The sequence below is a fragment of the Pristis pectinata genome, chromosome 13, assembly GCF_009764475.1.
Source record: "Pristis pectinata isolate sPriPec2 chromosome 13, sPriPec2.1.pri, whole genome shotgun sequence".
NCBI lineage: Eukaryota > Metazoa > Chordata > Chondrichthyes > Rhinopristiformes > Pristidae > Pristis > Pristis pectinata.
Genome location: NC_067417.1, coordinates 52,460,144 through 52,482,189, shown reverse-complemented (window position 1 = coordinate 52,482,189; position 22,046 = coordinate 52,460,144). Strand labels below are relative to the sequence as shown.

Below are 22,046 nucleotides of genomic sequence, written 5' to 3'. Positions count from 1 at the left end.
CACTGACACTTGCCCTACCTCATTCCCTCAGAGGAGGTCCAGTGTTGTGCCCCCTCTGGTAGGGGCTTTTTTGATTAAGGAAGTTAAAATCTTTCACTAATATTGCCCTATTATTCTTACAACTATCTGCAATCTCTCTACATTATCTGCTCCCCCCAATTCCCACTGACTGTTGGGGGACCTATAATGCAGTCCCATCAAAGTGACCGTCACCTTCTTGTTTCTAAGTTCTACCCATATGGAATGTTCCCCCCCCTCCCCAGGAATGTGGAATTCCCCCAGGACTATCCTCTCTGAGCACTGTTGTTATGTCCTCCCTCATCAAAAGGGCAACCACCACCCCACACCCCACCCCCCCCCCCCCCCCCCCCCCCCGCTCCTCCTTTGTTACCTGTGTCACACCTGTAGCATCTGTATCCTGGAACATTGAGCTGCCGATCCTGCCCTTCTCTCAGCCATGTTTCTGTTATGGTGATAACATCCCAGTCCCCAGAGCCAATCCACGCCCTGAGTTCATCCACCTTATCTGTTAAGTCTCTTGTATTGAAATAAATGCAGTTTAAACTAATGGTTTTTCCTCTCTTTACTGTGCTACTGAGTATCCTGACTACTGAACCTGCTCTCATTGGCGATAGTATTTTCCCCTGACTTCTCCACTGTACGTGCTCCCACCTCCCTACCAATCTAGTTTAAACCCACCCGAGTAGCACTGGGCTCTTGTGTCCCAGCTCTAATACACGAAGCCTCAGCAAGCATAGCAAATCACAAAGCACTGGAGGAACTCAGTGGGTCAGGCAGCATCTGTGGAGGGAAATGGTCAGTCAATGTTTCGGGTCGAAACCCTTCACCTGGACTTGCTTCCTGTCTTCATCTTGCTCCAGATTCCGGCATCTGCAGTCCTTTGTATCTCCAAGCATAGCAAATGTCGCCTTCGCTACCCTATCCACCTGTGTCCCCATTTTCAGGGAGCTACGGACTTTCACCCCAAGGTCTCTCTGTACATTAATGCTTCTGAGGCCCCTGCCAGTTACTTTGCGTCCTACATGAATTTGACTTCCCAAAGTGCATCACCTCACACTTGTCAAGATTAAATTCCATCTGCCACCGCTCGGCCCAACTTTCCAGCTGATCTATGTCCTGGTGTATATTTAGACCTTCGCTATCGATGACTCCACTAGTTTTCAGGTCATAACCTACATTCCCAAACAAGTCACTTGTATATATTTATATCGCAAACAATCCAAGTCACTTATCTATATTACAGACGGCATGTTTTTGTTTGCCAAACTAATAAAGCTAATGACACCGAATCCCTTCTGCCTACACCAGGTCCATTCCCCTCCATTCTCAGCAGATTCGTGTGTCTCTTAAACACCTCCATCATATCTGCCTCCACCACCACCCCTGGCAGCACGTTCCAGGCACCGACCACTCACTTATTGGTCCCAGAGGGTCCTTGTACCCCTGGCTTTTGTTTTCTCATGGGCTGTGTGTCTCACTGGCAAGGCTAAACTACTTTGAGAAGTTGGGGGTAAGCTGCCTTTTTGAACCTCTGCAGTCCCTGTACGAAGGAACTCTCTTAATGCTTTAATGGATTCCTGGATCTTGTAAGACTATAACGTACAAGATCCTATTTAAAAACCACACAGACTTTGAATTAAATACATCACGAGATCATGAAGGAATGGTGATGTATTTAATTCAAAGTCTGTGTGGTTTTAAATAGGATCTTGTAAGGTACAGTCTTCCGATGTGCCAGCTGCCCTTGTCCATCTCGGTGGTGGGCTGAAGTGTTGTGGAAGAGGCCTTGGTGGGTTGCTGCAGTGCACTTCACAGACGATACAAAGTACGGGCATGGAACATGGCTGGTGGGGAGGGGTGAATGTTCAGGGTGGTGGGTGGGTGCCAGTCAGGTGGGTTCCTTTGTCCAGGACGTTGTTGGACTCGTCGTGTGGCAAGCATTCCATATCAGTCCAGGTAGACGGTGGCGGTCAGACAGAATAACCATTACCTGACCTCGTGTAATCAACGTATTCATGTTGTTGGCCCAGTTTCTCATCAATAGTTGGTGATTAATAATCATTAACACAACAACACTTTTAAAGTTGTCTCAGTTCCCCATCCTACCCTTTCCTCCTACGTAAGGTCTGTCTGGACAGCACCGGAACAACCAGGGGCGCATAAGAGCTTCAGGTGGAGGTTAAATGCTTGAACTGCAAAGCTTATGGCACAGACAAATGGACATCCTCTGCCTGTTCAACCAGAGCCACTGTTATTGTTCAAGCGAAGCAGGTCAGACCCTGACTGCAAGAGGTGGGCAGGTCTGCGGCTTCCACCAGTGGGTGTGCCCATTGTAATTCAATGCCAGTGTCCAACTAGTTCAATTGACGTGCAAATCTTTGGATCCTGGGAGAGTCCAGTGGAAGATACAGCCGTGTCTGGTACTTCTGTGACCTAAATCCAAATTGATTTCATAAAACACAGAACACTACAGCACAGTACAGGCCCTTTGGCCCACAATGTTGTGCCGGCATTTTATCCTGCTCTAAGGTCTATTGGACCCTTCCCTCTGACATAGCCCCCATTTCTCTATCATTCATGTGTCTATCTCAAGAGTCTGTTAAATGTCCCTTAAATTTCCTTCAAAATAAACAGGATTTCAGAGCTGGGAAGAATTACTGACAGAAACATTCTGGACCGTATGGTTCCTCCACAATCAAAATAAAAATGAGTAGACCATGCTGATTCTGAGGCCTTTTTAAAAAAGATTGTTTACGGAATTGCTGACAAGGCCAACAGTTGTACCCTCAATGTATTTTAAAATGCATTTGTTCTTTGCCTGTGAGCTGAAGAAGCAGTTATGAGTCACCAGTGTCAGTGGGTCTGAAGTCATAAGTCCGCCAGGCTGGGCAAGGACAGTCGATTTCCTTCCCTGGAGGCGGCAGTGAAAGTGGTGAGCCATGACCTTGGACGTACTCCCCCCAACACTGGGCAGGGAGTTCCAGGATTTAGACCAGCAGTGAGGTACAGGAATGCTGTGTGAGTTGGGGGGAGACCTGCAGGCGGTGGTACTCACCAGGTTTGGGAATGTGTGGCTGCCAGTGAAGCGGGTGGTCTCAGGATGGGGATCAAGCTTCCCGAGTGCTGTTGGATGTGTACTCATCCAGGCAAGGGGGGAACGTTCTGTCACATTCCCCATTTGTATCATGGAGAAGACGAAAGGGCTTCTGGGAGTTGGGAGGGAAGTCCAGTTAAATTCTGTGTCAGTCATACCTCCTGGTCCCCGGATGTGGCACTGGACTCGGCAGTGTGAATGCCAAGGGTAGGAGGTTATGTTCTCTGGCTACAATCATGAAATCCATGCAGCACAGGAGCAGGCTGTTTGCCCCATTGGTTCCATTTCGCCTTTTTGTGGAGCAGTTCTTCACCCACAGCCCTTTAAATCATTTCCCCTCATATGACTGCCCAATTCCTTTTTACAAGCCCTCACTGTCTCTGATGAAAAACACAACAATGCTGGAGGAACTCAGCAGGCCAGGCAGCATCCGTGGAGAAAAGCAGGCAGTCAACGTTTCGGGTCAGGACCCTTCTTCGGGACTGAAGATAGGAAAAGGGGAAGCCCAATATATAGGAGGGAAAAGCAGAGCAGTGATAGGTGGACAAAAGAGGGCAGGTGTGGTGGGCACAGGGTGGTGATAAGTAGATGCAGGTAAGAGACAGTGATGGGCAGGTGTGGGAGAGGAGGGGAGAGCAGATCCACCAGGGGATGGGTCAAAAGTAAGGAGGGAAAAAGGGTGGAAAAAAGAGAGAGAGGCTAGGAAAGAGAAGAAAGAAAAGAGGCATGGGTGGGGGGCGGGGTTGAGGGGATTATTTGAAGTGGGAGAATTCAATTTTCATGCTGTTGGACTGCAAGGTTGGTGAGACCAAACGCAGACTGGGTGACTGTTTCGCAGAACACCTGCGCTCTGTCCATAACCGCGATCTGCATCTCCCCGTTGCCAGTTACTTCATCTCCCCCTCACACAATATCACTGATACATCAGTCCTCGGCCTCCTCCACTGCCAGGAGAATTCCAAGCACAAACTGGAGGAACAGCACCTCATTTTCCTTCTTGGAACCTTGCAGCCTAATGACATGAACATTGAATTCTCCCACTTTAAGTAATCCCCCCCCTCCGCCCAACCATGCCTCCTCTTTTTCCTTTATGAGCCTATCTTTTCTCTACCCCACTTTTTTCCTCCATAACTTTGACCCATCCCCCAGTGGACCTGCTGTCCCCTCCTCCCCCGCACCTGCCTATCATTATCTCAGCACAACATTGTGGGCTGAAGGGCCTGAATTGTGCTGTAGGTTTTCTATCTCTTGCCTGCATCTACCCATCACCACCTTCTGCCCACCCCACCCTCCCCTCTTTTGTCCACCTATTACTGCTCTGCATTTCCCTCCTATAAATTGGGCTTCCACTTTTCCCATCTTCAGTCCTGAGGAAGGGTCCTGACCCGAATCGTCGACCGTCTGCTTCTCTCCGCGGATGCTGCCTGGCCTGCTGAGTTCCTCCAGCATCGTCGTGTTTTTGATCTAGATATTCCAGCATCTGCAGGCCTATGTTTCTGACTGCCTCTGTTTCCACTGGACTTGCAGTGAGGTCCAGATCATGCCATCCTCCGCCACAGCACATTTCCTCCTCACGTCCCCTCCAACCAGTGTTTGATGGAGAGTCAGTATAGCCTCTGGCTCCCTGCTGTTCAGGAAGCCCAGGGTCCCTTGTCTTCCACTGACTGTGCTCTCAATGTCTCAGCACATTGGTTAGAATTTTGCCTTTAGTCCACATCGTCTTTCTGTCAAAATGTACCCCTTCACATTATGCATTAGACTTCATCTGCTATGTTTACCCATTCTGCCGGTTTATCTATGTTCCCTTGCAGCTTGTTACTATCTTTGTTTAGTCAACCCCAAGCTTGGTGTCAGCCGCTAACTTTGGAATTTTACCACCCACAGCAACGTGGCTTTCTTGCTTACGTATCCAAACAAAATGCAGTGGTCCAAGCAGCAGTCACTGAGGAACACGGGAAGATGAGAAATTACAGATGATTGCATTTGTTACATTAATGGCCAAGAGATCCATCCTATCCACATTTCAGTGGTTTTCTCAAACTATAACATGTTTAAACTTAGAAAAAATTCAGAGTGGCACTGTTGATCCTTCACTTAAATTTGAGGAAGTTTGGAGCCCATTTATTCACTATTTCCATACGATATAAGCTGACCTTTTTCCATAACCTTTGAATGTAGAGGAGCGGAGCTGACAACATAATGTTTTGTTTAACCGAAGAAATATCAGTCCAGTTTTTTTTCGAAGTTCTTGGTTTGCTTTTGTTTATCATTATACTTTTTTTTGATTTGGGGGTTTTCTTTTCATAAAATTAAATTTCTTTTCAAGAGAGCGGGAGATCTAGATTATATATTTTACTCCTTGTGAGTATAAATATTAACTGTTACTATCGTTATCCCGATCTCTTTGCACCATATAGAGTTCGCACCATAGGGGAGATGTCAGGGGTAAGTTTTTTACTCAGAGGAATGGGCTGCCGGCAATGGTGGTGGAGGCGGATACGATAGGGTCTTTCAAGGGACTGTTAGATAGGTACATGGAGCTGAATAAAATAGAGGGCTATGGGTAAGCCTAGTAATTTCTAGGGTAGGGACATGTTCGGCACAGCTTTGTGGGCCAAAGGGCTTGAATTGTGCTGTAGGTTTTTCTATGTTCTTTCTATATGTGTAATTATTAATAACATTAATTAATTAATTATTAATTTGAATTAATTTGAAATTCAATAAAAAGATTGAAAAAGAACAGAGAAATTACAAGCAGGAGTCGGTCCTTCGGTGTGATTGTGGTTGGCTTGTCCCAGACCTCAACCCCTCTGTGTGCCACTGACTTTCAGAGCGGGATGCAGCCATTTCCAACTACTGCTCCCTATCCTTGACCCAATATTTTGTTCAAACCGTTACCATTTTATTCCGTGGTACCAGTTTTGATAACTGTAGTCTGTTATGTTTTCCCGGCTTGTTATGACAGGGTATGTTCTGGCATCCATTTAAGAGGAAGGCCACCCATTTGTTATTTTCCATTCCTAGAGGACTGGAAAAACTCACCAACCCAGAACTGCGACCTTTCCTATTTTTCGAGTTGGGGGGTCATTTCAGCAAAAAGCCTCCCACGTAGGAGCTACATGAACAATGAATTTAACGCACAGACCACTGCTCTTCAAGGGTTTACTCTTTATTTTGCCTGCAGTCCCACTTTATCTGACTGTGCTTGCCCACTGTATTATCTCTTACCTTCACTCTCCATGTTCTCAACCTCATTTCCCTTCCTCATTTCTTGTCATCTCTCTTCCTTCTAATTCTTTAGTTTTTTCACTCATCCACTCCTATCCCTGTGCTTTGACCACTCGCTGGTCTCCTCCCGCACTACTTCTGGAGGGGGTGTCTTTGAAACCGTTTGGGGAGTGACAGAAAAAGGAAGTCAGTATTTTAACAAGGGCCTCACTGGACCTGCTGTCACATTGCTCAAACTGTCAGTGTGGATCCAGTATCCAAACAAACTTGACAAGGAATTTGAATTATTCAGTGTTGCTCAGACAATTCTGAGATGGTCCTTGTCTCTGTGTGTCTGGAGTTGTCCAGCATCGTGTGCTGCTGCAGTGTCATGGTACCGCACGGCAGCACATCTACCTTTTGTCACGGGGGCCACGGTCCCTCCAGATGAATCCTGCCATTGTGAATTCCCTTTTTGTTCTGTATGCCCTCCTGACCGTTGGCTCTCATTCTTTGAGGACCTTCTCTAAGTTCATTGATAATGCCACGCACGATCCCTGAGTTTTTCTCTGAATTTATCTTAAAATCACCACAAAGATGAGGAGCTGTGTCGCCACCTCCTTCTTGTCTTCAGTTCTGAATGGAAGTGGCCGGTGGATGGATTTCTTGCCCACCTGGTCTGCAAGGAGCAATAAACCTCTTCCTTATCATTTTCTGCATGTGCGAAGATGTCATCTTTTTGGCCTCCTGTCGATAAACTGCCATCTTTTCCCAGCAGGATTTATTTGCTTTTTGTTAACAAGTGGTTTCTGATGTTTAGCTGAACATGTTGAAGGAAGTGCACCAGGATGAGCTGGGTCGGATATCTGAAGACCTGGAAGATGAGCTGGGAGCTCGGACGAGCATGGACAAAAAACTGGCAGAACTGCGAGCTGAGGTACGAAGTAACTGTCTGTGTCAGAGCTGTTCCTGTCTGTAGTAACATTGGGGGGGTGGGGGGTGGGAAGCTGCAGGAAACACAAGGACAGCAGTCGGTCACACTGGCCCTCATCCTGTTACAGCAGTCAGATCAAGTGTAACCTGGGTGGCCGACGTTGTCTCCTTGTAGCAAGAAGGGAGTGGGTTGTGTGGAGATGTGTTCAGAACAGGATGAGTGGGTGGGCCACAACAGGCCCAACTATACATCGCATCCCGACTGCTGCACAGCTCAATGGGCCGAACTGTTCTCCTGCATCTGTGGACAGTGCATGAAATGACATCAAATGGATGCACAAGGGAAAAGTGCAAAGAACACTGCATCCGCGAGTGGCTCATTCCCCAAGTGTGGCGACCTGTAAAGCACTGTCCTGCCCAAATTTGGATCAATTATTAGAAAAGGAAAAGAATGGAATCCTGGCCAATGAGGACATGATACCCGAGGCAGCCTTGCTCTTTACACAGGTTACCTCCTCACAACTTCTCCAAGGGCAACCATTCTCCACACCCCTAAGTCAGGGTACCAGATGCATTTCCTCCTTGTTGATACACATTTACCTGGAAATCCCTTATGAAGCAGACCTGCGTGTGTTCTCGGCAAGAGTAAATTCTGGGAGGAGGCTGTGGCAGGAATTGTCCAAAATGTTGTCTCACATCCTATTGTGTTGGTACCAGCTCTTCAAAAATATCCAGCAACAGACCAATCTGCACAGCTGCTGTACCCTGGTGTTATACAGCAACAGACCCGTCCCCACCATTACTGTACCCCGGTGTTATGCAGTGACAGACCCGTCCCCACCGGTACTGTACCCCGGTGTTATGCAGCGACAGACCCGTCCCCACCGGTACTGTACCCCGGTGTTATGCAGCGACAGACCCGTCCCCACCGGTACTGTACCCCGGTGTTATACAGCGACAGACCCGTCCCCACCATTACTGTACCCCAGTGTTATACAGTAACAGCCCCGTCCCCACCGGTACTGTACCCCAGTGTTATACAGCGACAAACCCGTCCCCACCGGTAATGTACCCCAGTGTTGTACAGCGACAGACCCGTCCCCACGGTACTGTACCCCAGTGTTGTACAGTGACAGACCCGTCCCCACCAGAACTGTACCCCGGTGTTATAGTGACAGACCCGTCCCCACCGGTACTGTATCCCAGTGTTATACAGCGACAGACCCGTCCCCACCAGTACTGTATCCGGTGTTATACAGCGACAGACCTGTCCCCACCGGTACTGTACCCCGGTGTTATACAGTGACAGACCCGTCCCCACCAGAACTGTACCCCGGTGTTATACAGTGACAGACTCGTCCCCACCAGAACTGTACCCTGGTGTTATACAGCGACAGACCCGTCCCCACCAGTACTGTATCCGGTGTTATACAGCGACAGACCTGTCCCCACCGGTACTGTACCCCGGTGTTATACAGTGACAGACTTGTGCCCACCAGAACTGTACCCCAGTGCTTGACAGACCCGTCCCCACCAGGCACATGGAACAGTACAGCACAGCAACAGGCCCTTCGCCCACAATGTTATGCCGAACTAATTAAGCTAATGACACCTAATTAAACTAATCCCTTCTGCATCAACATGGTCTAATCGCTCCATTCTTTGCATATTCGTGTACCTATGTGAAAGCCTCTTAAATACCTCTATTGTATCTGCCTCCACCACAACCCCGGCAGCACATTCCAGGCACCCACCACTCACTATATTAGCGTAATGCTATTACAGCGCCAGCGACCTGTGTTCAATTCCGGCCGCTGTCTGTAAGGAGTTTGTACGTCCTCCCCGTGTCTGCGTGGGTTTCCTCCGGGTAATCCGGTTTCCTCCCACATTCCAAAGACGTACGGGTTAGGAAGTTGAGGGCATGTTATGTTGGCGCCGGAAGCGTGGCGACACTTGCGGGCTGCCCCCAGAACACTCTACGCAAAAGATGCATTTCACTGTGTGTTTCGATGTACATGTGACTGATAAATAAATATCTTAGTATCCTTTTTATAATGGGGTGATCAGAATTGAACACAATACTCCAGAGGCAGCCTAATCAGAATCTTATAAAGCTGCAACATCACTTCCTGACTCTTGTACTCAACTAATAAAGGCAAGCAGGCCATACACCTTCTTCACACACTATGCACCGGTGCAGCCACTTTCAGGGAGCTATGGACTTGGACCCCAAGTTCCCTCTGTACATCAACACAGTTAAGGGTCCTGCCATTGACCTCCCAAAGTGCAGCACCTTGCACTTGCCTGGATTAAACACCATCTGCCATTTCTCTGCCCATATCTGTAACTGATCTTTATCCCGCTGTATTCTTTGGCAACCTTCTACACGATCCACACCACCACCAATCGTTGTGTCATCTGCAGTTTACTAACCCACCCATCCACTTTGTCATCCAAGTCATCACAAAACAGCAGAGTTCCCAGTACACATCCCTGCAGAACACCACTAGTCACGGACCTCCAGCCGGAATAGGTCCCATCCACCACTACCCTCTGTCTTCTACAGGCAAGCCAATTCTGAATCCAAACAACCAAGTCACCGTGGATCCCATGCATCTAAATCTTCTGGATGAGCTTCCCATGAGGGACTTTGTCAAATGCCTTACTAAAGTCCATGAAGACAATATCCACAGCTCTACCTTCGTCACCTTCCCAAAACTCAATGCAGTCAGTAAGACATGACCTGCCCCGCACATAGTCATGCTGACTGTCACTAATCTGGCCATGGGTTTCCAAATCCTCAGAAATCCTACCCCTAAGATGTATGTCTAGAATGCCTTGGGATTCTCTTTAACCTTACTTGCCAAGGACTTTTCATGACCGTTCCTGGCTCTACAAATTCCCTTCCTTTCTACCTTTTGTATTCCTCAAGAGCCCCATTTGATTTTTAACTTGCTAAACCTTACATATGCTTTTTCCTTCTTGGCTAAATTCGCCACCTTTGTCCTTGCTTCTCACTGGAACATCCCTGTCCTGTACTCTCTGCAGTTGGTCTTTAAACTCCTTCCACATGTCAGATGTGGACTTGCGCAAAAACAGTTGTTCCCAATTAACTCTCCCTAGTTCCTGCCTCATATTCTTGCAGTTTGCCCTCCCCTGATTTAATACTTCCCCGCGAAGTAGTTTCTTATCTTTATTCATAACTATCTTAAAACTTTAGGAGTTGTCACTGTTCCCTCTCTGAAAGGTCAGTCACTGGCCAGGCTCATTGCCCAACACCAGGCCCAGTATGGCTCCTCCTCTCGTTGGACTATCTACATATTAGTATAAGAAACCCTCCTGGATGCACCAAACAAATTCTGCCCCATCTAAACCTCTTGCACTAAGGAGATCCCAGTCTGTATTGGGGAAGTTGAAGTCACCCACGACAACAACCCTGTTGTTTTTACACCTTTCCCCAATCTGTGTCCATATCTGTTCCTCAATGTCCCAGTGGCTTTTGGAGGGTCTGTAGCATAATCCCAGCAGAGTGATTGAACCTTTCTTATTTTTGAGTTCAACCCATTTATAGACTCAGTTATGTCCCTTCTGAGTGCAGCTGTGATATTGTCCCTGATTAATAGTACAACTTCTCCTCTTCTTTTACTTTCCCCTCTGGAACCCCTGGAACATTAAGCACCCAGTCCTGTCCCTTTCTCAACCAAGTCTCTGTAATGGCCACAACATCATAGTCCCATGTACTGATCCATCGTCTCAGTTCATCACCTTTACCCTTAATACTCCCAGCATTAAAGTACACTCACTTCAACCCACCCGTCCCATCATGTCTACGACCTTGCCTGTCCTTCCTTACAGACTTACTGGTCGTGACATCTCCCTTCCTCTCAATCCCTCCACTTTGTTACCCGGTGTTCTGGTTTCCAGTCAATTCTGTATCAACTTCCTCCCTCCCATCTGCCTCATTGCTGCTTTGGATCCCACCCTGCCCCCCACCAATCTAGTTTCAACCCTCCTTGGTAGCGCTAGCAAATCTACCCCCCCCCCCCCCAACAGGATATTGGTCCCCCTCCAGTTCAGGTGCAAACTGTCCCTCTTGTACCAAAGATGGGATCTCTGCCCCAGAAGATACCCCAATGGTCCAGAAATCTGAATCCCTGCCGATACTTGAGGCAGAGACTGTCGGGGAGTTGACAGTGATGGGGAACAGGTAGAAATGGGGAGCTCCGTCAGGTCAGCTCTGGTGTTATTGACGGGTAGAACAGGCTGGAAGGATCCTAAGACTGACTTCTGTATCAATTCTCTTTCTAGATGCCACATTTACTGCAAAAAAGGATGTGCATATATATCTGATTAACTCTGGAGTGCAGGGATCAAGCCCAGCAGATTGTTACCTCCCCAACAATGCTTTTATTTCCCCATAATGTGACTGTTAGGCTTTGGAGGGAGCATCTCATTGGCAAATTTCACTCCATAAGGCAGGCAATTTGTGCACTGCATAATGTTTCAAAAACCAAATCATTTGTATTTAGAATTCCCCTGCTCCTCCACTTGGGATGAGGAGCCCACTGGATCTTCTCCCTGCAGCGGAGGTTGCAGCCGGTAGTGGACGTTAGACGCTGCAGGTCACCAACATTGCAGGCCGCCAGCCCATTGTTCCACTTGATGCTACACGCTGCGGGTAAATGGGCCTGCTAACTGAGTCTTGCCTCTCTCTGAACAGATGGAGAGACTCCAGGCGGAAAACACATCTGAGTGGGGCAAGAGGGAGCGGCTGGAGACCGAGAAGCTGAACCTCGAAAGAGAGAACAAAAAGCAGAGGGCACAGATTGAGGACTTGGTAGAGGTGTTGGCGAAGAAGAGGAAGCAGGTTGCAAGTGCCCTGGACACGGACCTGAAGACCATTCAGAGTGAGCTTTTCGAGAAGAATAAGGTAATAGAATGGATTGTTTATGAACTTTTACTGTCGTCTCGCCCCTCACAAGGGAATCTTGTACTAGATTGCATCCAAAGATTTTTGTCAGCAGCTACAATGACGTTCCTTCTTACAATCATAAACCTTTTGATATCCTCACAGGTTTGTCACTGGCTTGAGAGCATTTCCAGCTCTTCAGCCAATAGTGAAAACTGAGAATAAGTCTTTTTGAAGCAATGGATAATTCCAATGGCATCCATAAAATGTGCAACATTCTGCAGTGACCTCTAGAAAAGGAGGGGGGAAGCTTTGGTGGGAGTGACAATTAACAAACTCATTGGAGATGGGGGAGGAAAGTGCCAAGATAGGGGAGCAGCAAAAGATGTCAACATGATCGATCAGTTCAAGAACTAGAGTGTGTTCAACGTGGGGAAATTGTCCGAGGATTTAAAGTAAAGAATAGGGCCTGAAGGGCTGTTATCTGGGAGAGACAGATATGCTTGGGCAAGTTCACCTGTTTCCATTCTGGAGTTGGAGGGTCACAGATTCACACAGCACAGAAATAGGCCCTTTGGCCCATTTCTCCCATTTACTCACATTTGGTCCGTAGCCAAGGTGGTGATGTTTCACGTATTTACCTCTGCTGTTTCGGTGATGTCCCACCAGGTTTCACACACCCCTCTTTTACCATGATCTCACTGGGCTTCATTCCAACTGGCACTAATGAGGAGCAGGATTAGCCCATTCAGTCTCTTGAGCTTCTCGCATGTAATGTGCTAAACGCGGATCTAACTGTAGCCTCAGTTCAGCTTTCCGAGCGTTCACAAACTCCTCAGTCTGAGGGCTGCCCCACAAGTTGCTCTGTAGCTTCCCTGTTTCAGTGCTGTGGAACTCGGTTCCACTGTAACTCCCCTGTTTCATCACCTCCCCCCCAGGTCCCACGGATTTGGTGCTCTCCCGCCAGGTTCAAACCCAGCTCTCCAGGGTGCCTGCTTCACCTCTGCAGTGTGGGCCCCAAGTTCCCCGGGGTTTGGTGTCTCATCCGACTCATTGCACTCACCCTTTCTGCTCTAATTCATTCCATTTTCTGTAATTGCGATTCTAATTTAACATTCTGTTCTAATTCCATGGATTAAGCTCATATTTAGAGACTTCTCTGTGTTTAATTCTTCATTAACTCATGGTCTACAACACCAGCTTTAAGGTTCCACTCTAATTCCCTGAAATGCCTTGTAAGTTGGGTTCCATGAATCTGTGGTACAGCCATAGAACCATACAGCACAAAACAGGCCCTTCGGCCCACCATGTTGTGCCGTCCATCAAACCACCCTCACACTATCTAACCCTTTCCTCCTGCATATCCCTCTATCTCACATTCCTCCATGTGCCTATCCAACAAACTCTTGGACCTGTCCAATATATCCGCCTCCACCACCACCCCAGGCAATGCATTCCATGCACCAACCACTGTCTGGGTGAAAAACCTCCCCCTGACATCTCCCCTGAATCTCCCACCCATAACCTTAAATCCATGCCCTCTCGTCTTGAGCATTGGTGCCCTGGGAAGGAGGCGCTGACTGGCTACTCTATTCCTCTCAATATTTTATATACCTCTATCATGTCTCCTCTCATCCTCCTCCTTTCCAGTGAATAAAGCCCTAGCACCTTAAGCCTTTCTTCATATTCCATACGCTCTAATCCAGGCAGCATCCTGGTAAATCTCCTCTGCACCCTCTCTAACGCCTCCACATCCTTCCTATAATGCGGCGGCCAGAACTGAACACAGTACTCTAAGTGTGGTCTAACTAGAGTTTTGTAAAGCTGCATCATCACTTCGCGGCTCTCAAACTCAGTGCCACGACTTATGAAAGCTAACATCCCATAGGCCTTCTTAACTGCTCTATCCACCTGTGAGGCAACTTTCAGTGAACTGTGAATATGAACCCCCAGATCCCTCTGCTCCTCCACACTGCCAAGTACCTTGCTATTTACCCTGTACTCTGCCCTGAAGTTTGTCCTTCCAAAGTGTACCACCTCACACTTCTCCAGATTGAACTCCATCTGCCACTTGTCAGCCCAGCTCTGCATCCTATCAATATCCCTCTGTAATCTTCGACAGCCCTCCACACTATCCACAACACTGCCGATCTTAGTGTCGTCCGCAAACTTACTAACCCAGCCTTCCACCCCCTCATCTAAGTCATCTATAAATATCACAAAAAGTAGAGGTCCCAGAACCGATCCCTGCGGGACACCAATAGTCACTGCCCTCCAATCCGAGGGCACTCCTTCCACCACAACCCTCTGCTTTCTACAGGCAAGCCAATTGCTAATCCTCACAGCTAAGCTTCCCTGGATCCCTTGGCCTCTGCCCTTCTGAGGAAGCCTACCATGAGGAACCTTATCAAATGCCTTACTAAAATCCACATAGACCACATCCACCGCACTACCCTCATCAATCTTCCTCGTCACCTCCTCAAAGAACTCTATCAGGCTTGTGAGGCAAGATTCACAAAGCCATGCTGGCTGTCCCTAATCAGTCCATGATTCTCCAGGTGTTCATAGATCCTATCCCTTAGAATCCTTTCTAACAGCTTACCCACCACAGACGTAAGGCTCACCGGTCTGTAATTCCCTGGACTATCCCTACTACCTTTTTTGAACAAGGGGACAACATTCGCCACCCTCTAATCCTCCGGCACCATCCCTGTGGACAACGAGGACTCAAAGATCCTTACCAGCGGTTCAACAATCTCCTCCCTCGCCTCTCGAAGCAGCCTGGGGAAAATCCCGTCAGGCCCCGGAGATTTATCTGTCTTGATATTATTTAACAACTTCAACGCATCCTCTCTCTCTTGATATCTACAACCTCAAGAACATTACCCTTACCAGCACTCCCTTCCGCATCATCGAGACCCCTCTCTTTGGTGAATATCGAAGAGAAGTATTCATTGAGAACTTCTCCCACTTCTGCCGCCTCCAGGCACATTCTCCCACCTTTGTCTTTAATCGGACCTACCTTTACCCTAGCCATCCTCCTACCCTTCACGTACATGAAAAAGGCCTTGGGATTTTCCTTAACCCTACTAGCCAATGCCTTTTCATGTCCCCTTCGAGCTCTCCTCAGCCCTTTCTTAAGTTCCTTCCTCACTACTCTATATTCCTCACGGGCCCTGTCTGAACCTTTGCTGCTTATACCTTATGTACGCTACCTTCTTCTCCCTAACAAGTCGTTCCACCTCTCTCGTCACCCACGGTTCCTTCACCCTGCCATTCCTTCTCTGCCTCACCGGGACATATTTATCCCTAACATCCTGCATAAGATCCCTGAACATTGAACATTTCCCTTCAAAAAGGACATCCCACTTTACACTCCCAAGTTCTCTCCTTATAGCCTCATAGTTCGCCCTTCCCCAATTAAATATCTTCTAGTCCTCTCTGCACCTGTCCCTGTCCATGACAATTTTAAAGGTTATGGAGCAATGGTCACTGTCCCCCAAATGCTCACCCACCAATAGATCCTTCACCTGTCCCGCTTCATTTCCTAAAACTAGATCTAGCATGGCATTCCCTCTAGTCGGTCTGTCGACATACTGCGTCAGGAATCCCTCCTGGACACATTTAACAAATTCCGTCCCATCTAAACCTTTGCAGTCCCCTGGAATCCTCCCTGACTCATTGACTTCCATTCTGGTTCATGCTGTGAGCAGATTTTCTTGGTGCTGTCTGAGATTACCTAGAAACTGGAAGATTCCAAACTCCTCCTCCATGGTTTGTTTTGATCGTCGTCTTACGAGCTAACCAGGGGCTCCACTTCACAGCTCGCGCAATTGACAACAGTTGCAACAAGGCAGAGGTCCTGCACTGTGTTGTGGCCTCTGTTGTCTGCTCTGGTCCTGGAAATGAAGTCTTTGGTAACTTTACCCTGCTGTTTCTGCTGTGGATTGGTAAAATGGCACCAGCTCTTTCTGTCAATTGAAAGATGCCCTTCATACTGTTGACTGATGTTTACTGATAAGCTATGTCCTACTTTTTGGTGTTTGAACATATATCATCCTGACCAGTTTACTTGCAGAATATGAAATGAGAACATTTTCTCATGTAAAATTCTTGGGATGATTTAACTTTGACAACTGGGTACTGCAGCATTCTTTACCTCTCCCTCTGTGCTTCCATGGAGGCTGCTGCTTAAACCATTGCAGTGTTTGAACCGCAGGTTCTGCTGCACGGCTGTTGCGTCTTGGTACCTGACTACTTTGGAGGGAAGTTAATTGCAGAGACCGGAATCGCTTTTGGACTGGATAAGGGCGGCAGGTGTCAATCCCCAAAATAATCATGGGATGTTTGCCAGAAAAACGTTTGGATTTTCAGGATGATTGGATTACTTATTCATCACTTTTATCGAGCACAACTTCGGATTTCCAGGACTTTATACCAATTTCCAATGCTGCTAAGGGCAGGGTAACCCTGAACCTCCATTGTCTGCAGAATTAAATCTTTGAATGACCCATCCAATAGATCCAGTGGATTTAAGACCTACTTTATCAGGGTGGCAATTTGAACAGGTACTTGGTGTGTGACACATTGAGTGTGCGGTGTTTTTTTGATCACAGGAGTTGTCGGATCTCAGGCATGTTCATGCCAAGCTAAAGAAACAGTACCAAGAAAAGATGGCGGAGTTGGCCCATGCAAACAGAAGAGTGGAACAGCATGAAGCCGAGGTGAAGAAACTGCGGCTGAGGGTGGAGGAGTTAAAGAAGGAGCTGGCCCTGGCAGAGGACGAGGTATGGCCGGCACCTTCCCTTCACAGGGAAGCTTCAGGCCTTCAGATCTATACCCAGAAAACTGAGCTGTTAGATCTTTTAAAAATCATTTGACATTATTTGAATGATTTTCATTGTTTAGATATTTTTATTTTGAAACTTCTAAAAACGTGACTAATATTTATTTCATGTTTAATAGTTTTGGATGCTTTTGGAACCATTGAGCTGGGATGCATGGATCAGGAAGCATCCTGTCTCCATTCAGATGCTCCCATCAGACATGGTTCTCAGAACCATTTTGTTTAGGATCCTCCAGGCCAGGACGGAGCCCATAGTTCTTCATTGCTGAGATTCTCCGCTGAACCTCAGAACCCCGAAATGTCTACCACCTCGTTTGCTTTCCCATTTAATCATTTTGCCTTCCAGATCCCTTTGTACCAGAACATTCTGTCGCCTCACTCCACTTAAATAGCAATTGGTATTGGTTTGTTATTGTCACTTGTACCGAGGTACAGTGAAAAACTTGTCTTGCACACCAATCGTACAGGTCAATTACAGTGCAGTTACATTGAGTTAGTACAGAGTGCATTGAGGTAGTGCAGGCAAAGACAATAACAGATAGTAAGTGACATAGAATTTAAATTTAAAAGTGTAGAACAATTATAGTAAGGGTAATGAGTAGATCTTTAGAGAGCAGCTTGCAACGAGTCACCACGCTCCGGCGCCATCTTTCTAATTCTTCCAAAGTCAATGACTTCCCATTGGTCTGCATTTTTGGACATCTCTTTGATTACTTCTTGAAATGTTCCTTTGAGGCCATAATGTAAAACCCATGGACCTTTTCCCATGTGTGTCACAGCAGTGGTGTGACTTTTGTTGTAGAGCTATGGGGTACACCGACAGCGCTGTTTACCCCAATGATATTGAGTGCCGACCTTTCAGTGTACAACCATAGTCACAAATTGGCCAGACCGACTAAGAATGGCAAGTTTTTTCCTTAAACAAACATAAGAAGCAGGGTCAGGAGTAAACCACCCGACCCCTCAGTCTGGCACCACCAATCAATAACGACATGGCTGATACAATCTTGGCTTCAATACCACTTTCCCCATCTCCCCAAGTATCTCGACCCCCTTGTATCTGTCACGCTGGACACGTCCCACAACCTTGCCAATGACAGCACATTACACAGACCAAGAAGTTTAATGTGCTGGTAACTGTCCCCGTAAGTCAGTTTGACTTGCCCGACCAGAGATATTCACTTTGTTCCACATATTCCTCCCCATCCTCTTTCTGACTGAAAATTAAAGTAACTTGTATTTCTATTTCCCAAATTCTGACGAAGGATTCCAATCTGAAACGTTGACTGTTTCGCTTTCCACAGGTGCTGTCTGACCTGTTGAGTTTTTCCCAGCATTTTCTGTTTTCATTTTCTGTTAATCTTCGCTGTCAGTATATTCGTGTATTTTCCTCCACAATTCTCTGGGATAGAGAATCCCAGAGATTCATGATCCCATGAGTGAAGAAATTCCTCATCTCCACTCGAAATGGGTGGCCCCTTATTCTGAGACTCAGTGCTAGATACCTCCTTCAGGGAAACATCAGGGAACAAAATTATCTCTCATTCTTCTGAACAATGAGTACAAGATCAACCTTTCTTCATACATCAACCCCTTCTACCCATAAATCCACCGAGTGAACTTTTCTGCACTGCCTTCAATACACGGATGTCCTTTCTTAAATAGAACTGTACCAAATGCTGTGATTTTGCATCAAACCCTCCCTCCTTTTGTAGTCCATACCCCAGAATCCATAAGCACGTCCATGCTGCACATCGTACCCTGCCGCACTGAACCCATTTGCCAGCGCTTGTCCACAGCCTACTTTGGTGATTTGTGCTCATCCAGGTGCTTCATAAACGTTGCAGAGGTACCTGCCTTCTTCGGCAGTGTGTTCAAGATTCCAGCTGCCCTCTGTGTGAAGAAACATTCTTTGGATTCACTCTAAGCTTTTTGTAATCCTATGTCCCCTACTTTTAGAAAACTTTAATATCCACCCTATCTATGTCCCTCATGATTTTGTACACCTCCAATAGGTCCCCCTCGGCCTATTCTTTCCAAGGGAAACAAAGCCAGGCTATCGAATCTCTCCTCATAACTGAAACATTCCACCCCAGGCAGTGTCCTGCTGAACCTCTCCTGTAGCCTCTCCAGTACAGTCACATCCTTCCTATAGTGTGGCAGCCAGAACTGTACACAGCACTCTAGCTGTGGCCTAATTAATGTGTTAGAAAGCTGTTCCGTTATCGTAGGAGGACGTGGATGATGGTGAGATGAGGGAGGGGTGTGCAGATATTCTAGGGCATGTTGACATCAAGAAGGAAGTGGTGTGTGTATTGAAAACCATTAAGGTGGATAATTAAGGTGGCCCAGGGTACTGAGGGAGGCAAGGGAGGAGATTGCTGGGGCCTGGACAAAGATCCTCGTATCTTTTTGTCACAGGCGAGGTCCCAGAAGACTGCAGAATAGACAATGTTGTTCCTTTGCTTAAGAAGGGCAACAGGGACAAACCAGGAAATTATAGGCCAGTGAACTTTATATCAGTGGTAGTGAAATTATTGGGATGATCCTTAGGGACAGGATTTGCTCGCATTTGGAAAAGCATGGATTTGTGAGGGATAGTCAGCATGGCTTTATGCAGACGAGGTCCCCTCTCTCAAATTTGAGTCTTTACAGGAGGTGGCGAAGATGACTGAGGATGGGGCAGTGGGTGTCGTCTACGTGGACTTCAGTGAACTATTTGACAGGCTCCATCATGATAGGCTGATCCAGAAGATTAAATCACTCAGGATCCACGGTGAGTTGGATACAAATTTAGCTCAGTCACAGAGGACAGACAGTAGTGGTGGAAGGCTGTTTCGGCTGTTTCTCTGACTAGAGGTCTGTAACCAGTGGTATTCTGCAGGGATCAGTTTGTAAGATATGAAATGATCTGGATGAAAATGTAAATTTGCAAACAACAGGGTATTTGGTGGGGTTGTGGACAGTGAGGAGGGTTGTCAAAGCATTCAGCAGGATATGGGTCATTTGAAAACCAAGGCAGAGAAATGGCAGATGGAGTTTAACCTGGGCAAGTGTGAGGTGTGGCATTTTGGGAGGTCTATTGCATGAGGAAAGTATACAGTAAATGGCAGGACCCTGAAGAGCATTGATGTACAGAGGGATCTTGAGGTGTAGGCCACACTTGGAGTATTGTGTGCAGTCCTGGTCGCCCCACTACAGGAAGGATGTGGAGGCTTTGGAGAGGGTGCAGAGGAGGTTCACCAGGATGTTGCCTGGATTGGAGGGTATGAGCTTTAAGAAGAGGTTGGACAAATGTGGAGACACAAGAGACTGCAGATGGAGGAATGTGGAGCAACACACATTCTGCTGGAGGAACTCAGCGGGTTGAGCAGCATCTGTGGAGGAAAGGAATTGTCAATGTTTCGGGTCTTTGTGCCCTCCACAACTTGCCAACCCATCTATCTCGTCATCAGCTTATAAGTGGGGAAGCAGGGCACAACTACGGCTTGTGAAGGAAATTAAGGATAACATTAGGTCTGAAGTAGAAGATATAAAATTAGAACAGAACAGGTCCTTCGGCCCACCATGTCTGTGCTGACCATGATGTAGGTCTAAACTAATCCCATCAGCCTGTGCCTGGTCCGCATCCCTCCATTCCCTGCCTGTTAACTTCTCCGCCCAAAGGCCTCGTAAATGTTACAATCACTTCTGCCTCCACCACCTCCACTGACATGCTCCGGGCACCTATCGCTCTCTGTGTAAAAAAAACCTTTAACCTTTCTACCTCTTACGTTAAACCTATGACTTAGAATGTAAGAACATAGATCATAGAACAGTGCAGCACAGGAACAGGCCCTTCAGCCCACGATGTTGTGCTGAACTAATTAAACTAGTAATTAAATGCCTAACTAAACTAATCCCTTCACGATGTCCATCTCCCTCCATTCTCTGCACATCCATGTGCCTATCTAAGAGCCTCTTAAACACCTCCATTAAACTTGCATCCACCACCACCCCTGGCAGCACATTCCAGACACCCACCGCTCTGTGCTTTTTTAAAAAAAAACTTGCCCAACACATCCCCTTTGAACTTATCCCCCTCACCTTAAATGCATGCCCTCTGGTATTAGATATTCCAACCCTGGGAAAAAGATACGGGCTGTCTATCTATGCCTCTCACAATCTTATAAACATCGATCAGCCTCTCCTCTCAGACTCCGCCGCTCCAGAGAGAACAAGCCAAGTTTATCGATCCCCGCCTTATAGGACGTGCCCTCTAATCCAGGCAGCATCCTGGTGAACCTCTTCTGCACCCTCTCCAGAGCCTCCACATCCTTCCTGTAATGGGGCGACCAGAACTGAATGCAATACTCCAGATGTGGCCTAACCAGAGTTTTATAAAATGACAACATAACTTCCTGACTCTTGAACTCAGTGCCTCTACTAATGAAGGCAAGCATGCCATGCACTTTCTTTACCGCCCTGTCAACCTGTGCAGCCACTTTCAGGGAGCTATGGACTTGGACCCCAAGATTCCCCTGTGCATCAACACGGTTAAGGGTCCTACCATTAACTGTGTACTGTCCCTTTACATTTGATCTCCCAAAGTGCAACACCTCACACTTGGCCGGGTTAAACTCCATCTGCCATTTCTCCGCCTATATCTGCAACTGATCTATATCCTGCTGCATCCTTTGGCAATCTTCTACGATATCCATAAACGGCACCAATGTTTGTATCATCTGCGAACTTACTAACCCACCCATCTACATTTTCATCCAGGTCATTTATATAAATCGCAAACAGTAGAGATCCCGCTACTGATCCCTGCAGAACGCCACTTGTCATGGACCTCCAGCTTGAATAAATCCCATCAACCACTACCCTTTGTCTTCTATGGGCAAGCCAATTCTGAATCCAAATAGCCAAGTCACTGTGGATCCTATGCATCTTAATCTTCTGGATGAGCCTCCCATGAGGGACCTTGTCAAACACCTTACTAAAATCCATGTGGACAACATCCACAGCTGTACCTTCATCAACCACCCTCGTCA

At 47.2% G+C, this 22,046-nt stretch overlaps 1 protein-coding gene across 3 annotated transcripts in view; it reads left to right on the top strand.

Moving 5' to 3' along the window:
• The window catches only part of ccdc102a (coiled-coil domain containing 102A), an 82,448-nt gene that overhangs the window by 32,699 nt on the left and 27,703 nt on the right, over positions 1-22,046 (top strand). For 2 of the 3 annotated variants that reach the window (XM_052027972.1, XM_052027974.1), the window contains exons 6-8: positions 7,143-7,259; positions 11,976-12,185; positions 16,781-16,951. In XM_052027972.1, the coding sequence (XP_051883932.1) occupies positions 7,143-7,259; positions 11,976-12,185; positions 16,781-16,951 (498 nt within the window). Of the gene's footprint in view, positions 1-7,142; positions 7,260-11,975; positions 12,186-16,780; positions 16,952-19,665; positions 19,787-22,046 lie in introns of all 3 variants that reach the window. The other variant, XM_052027975.1, reaches the window with a different exon arrangement.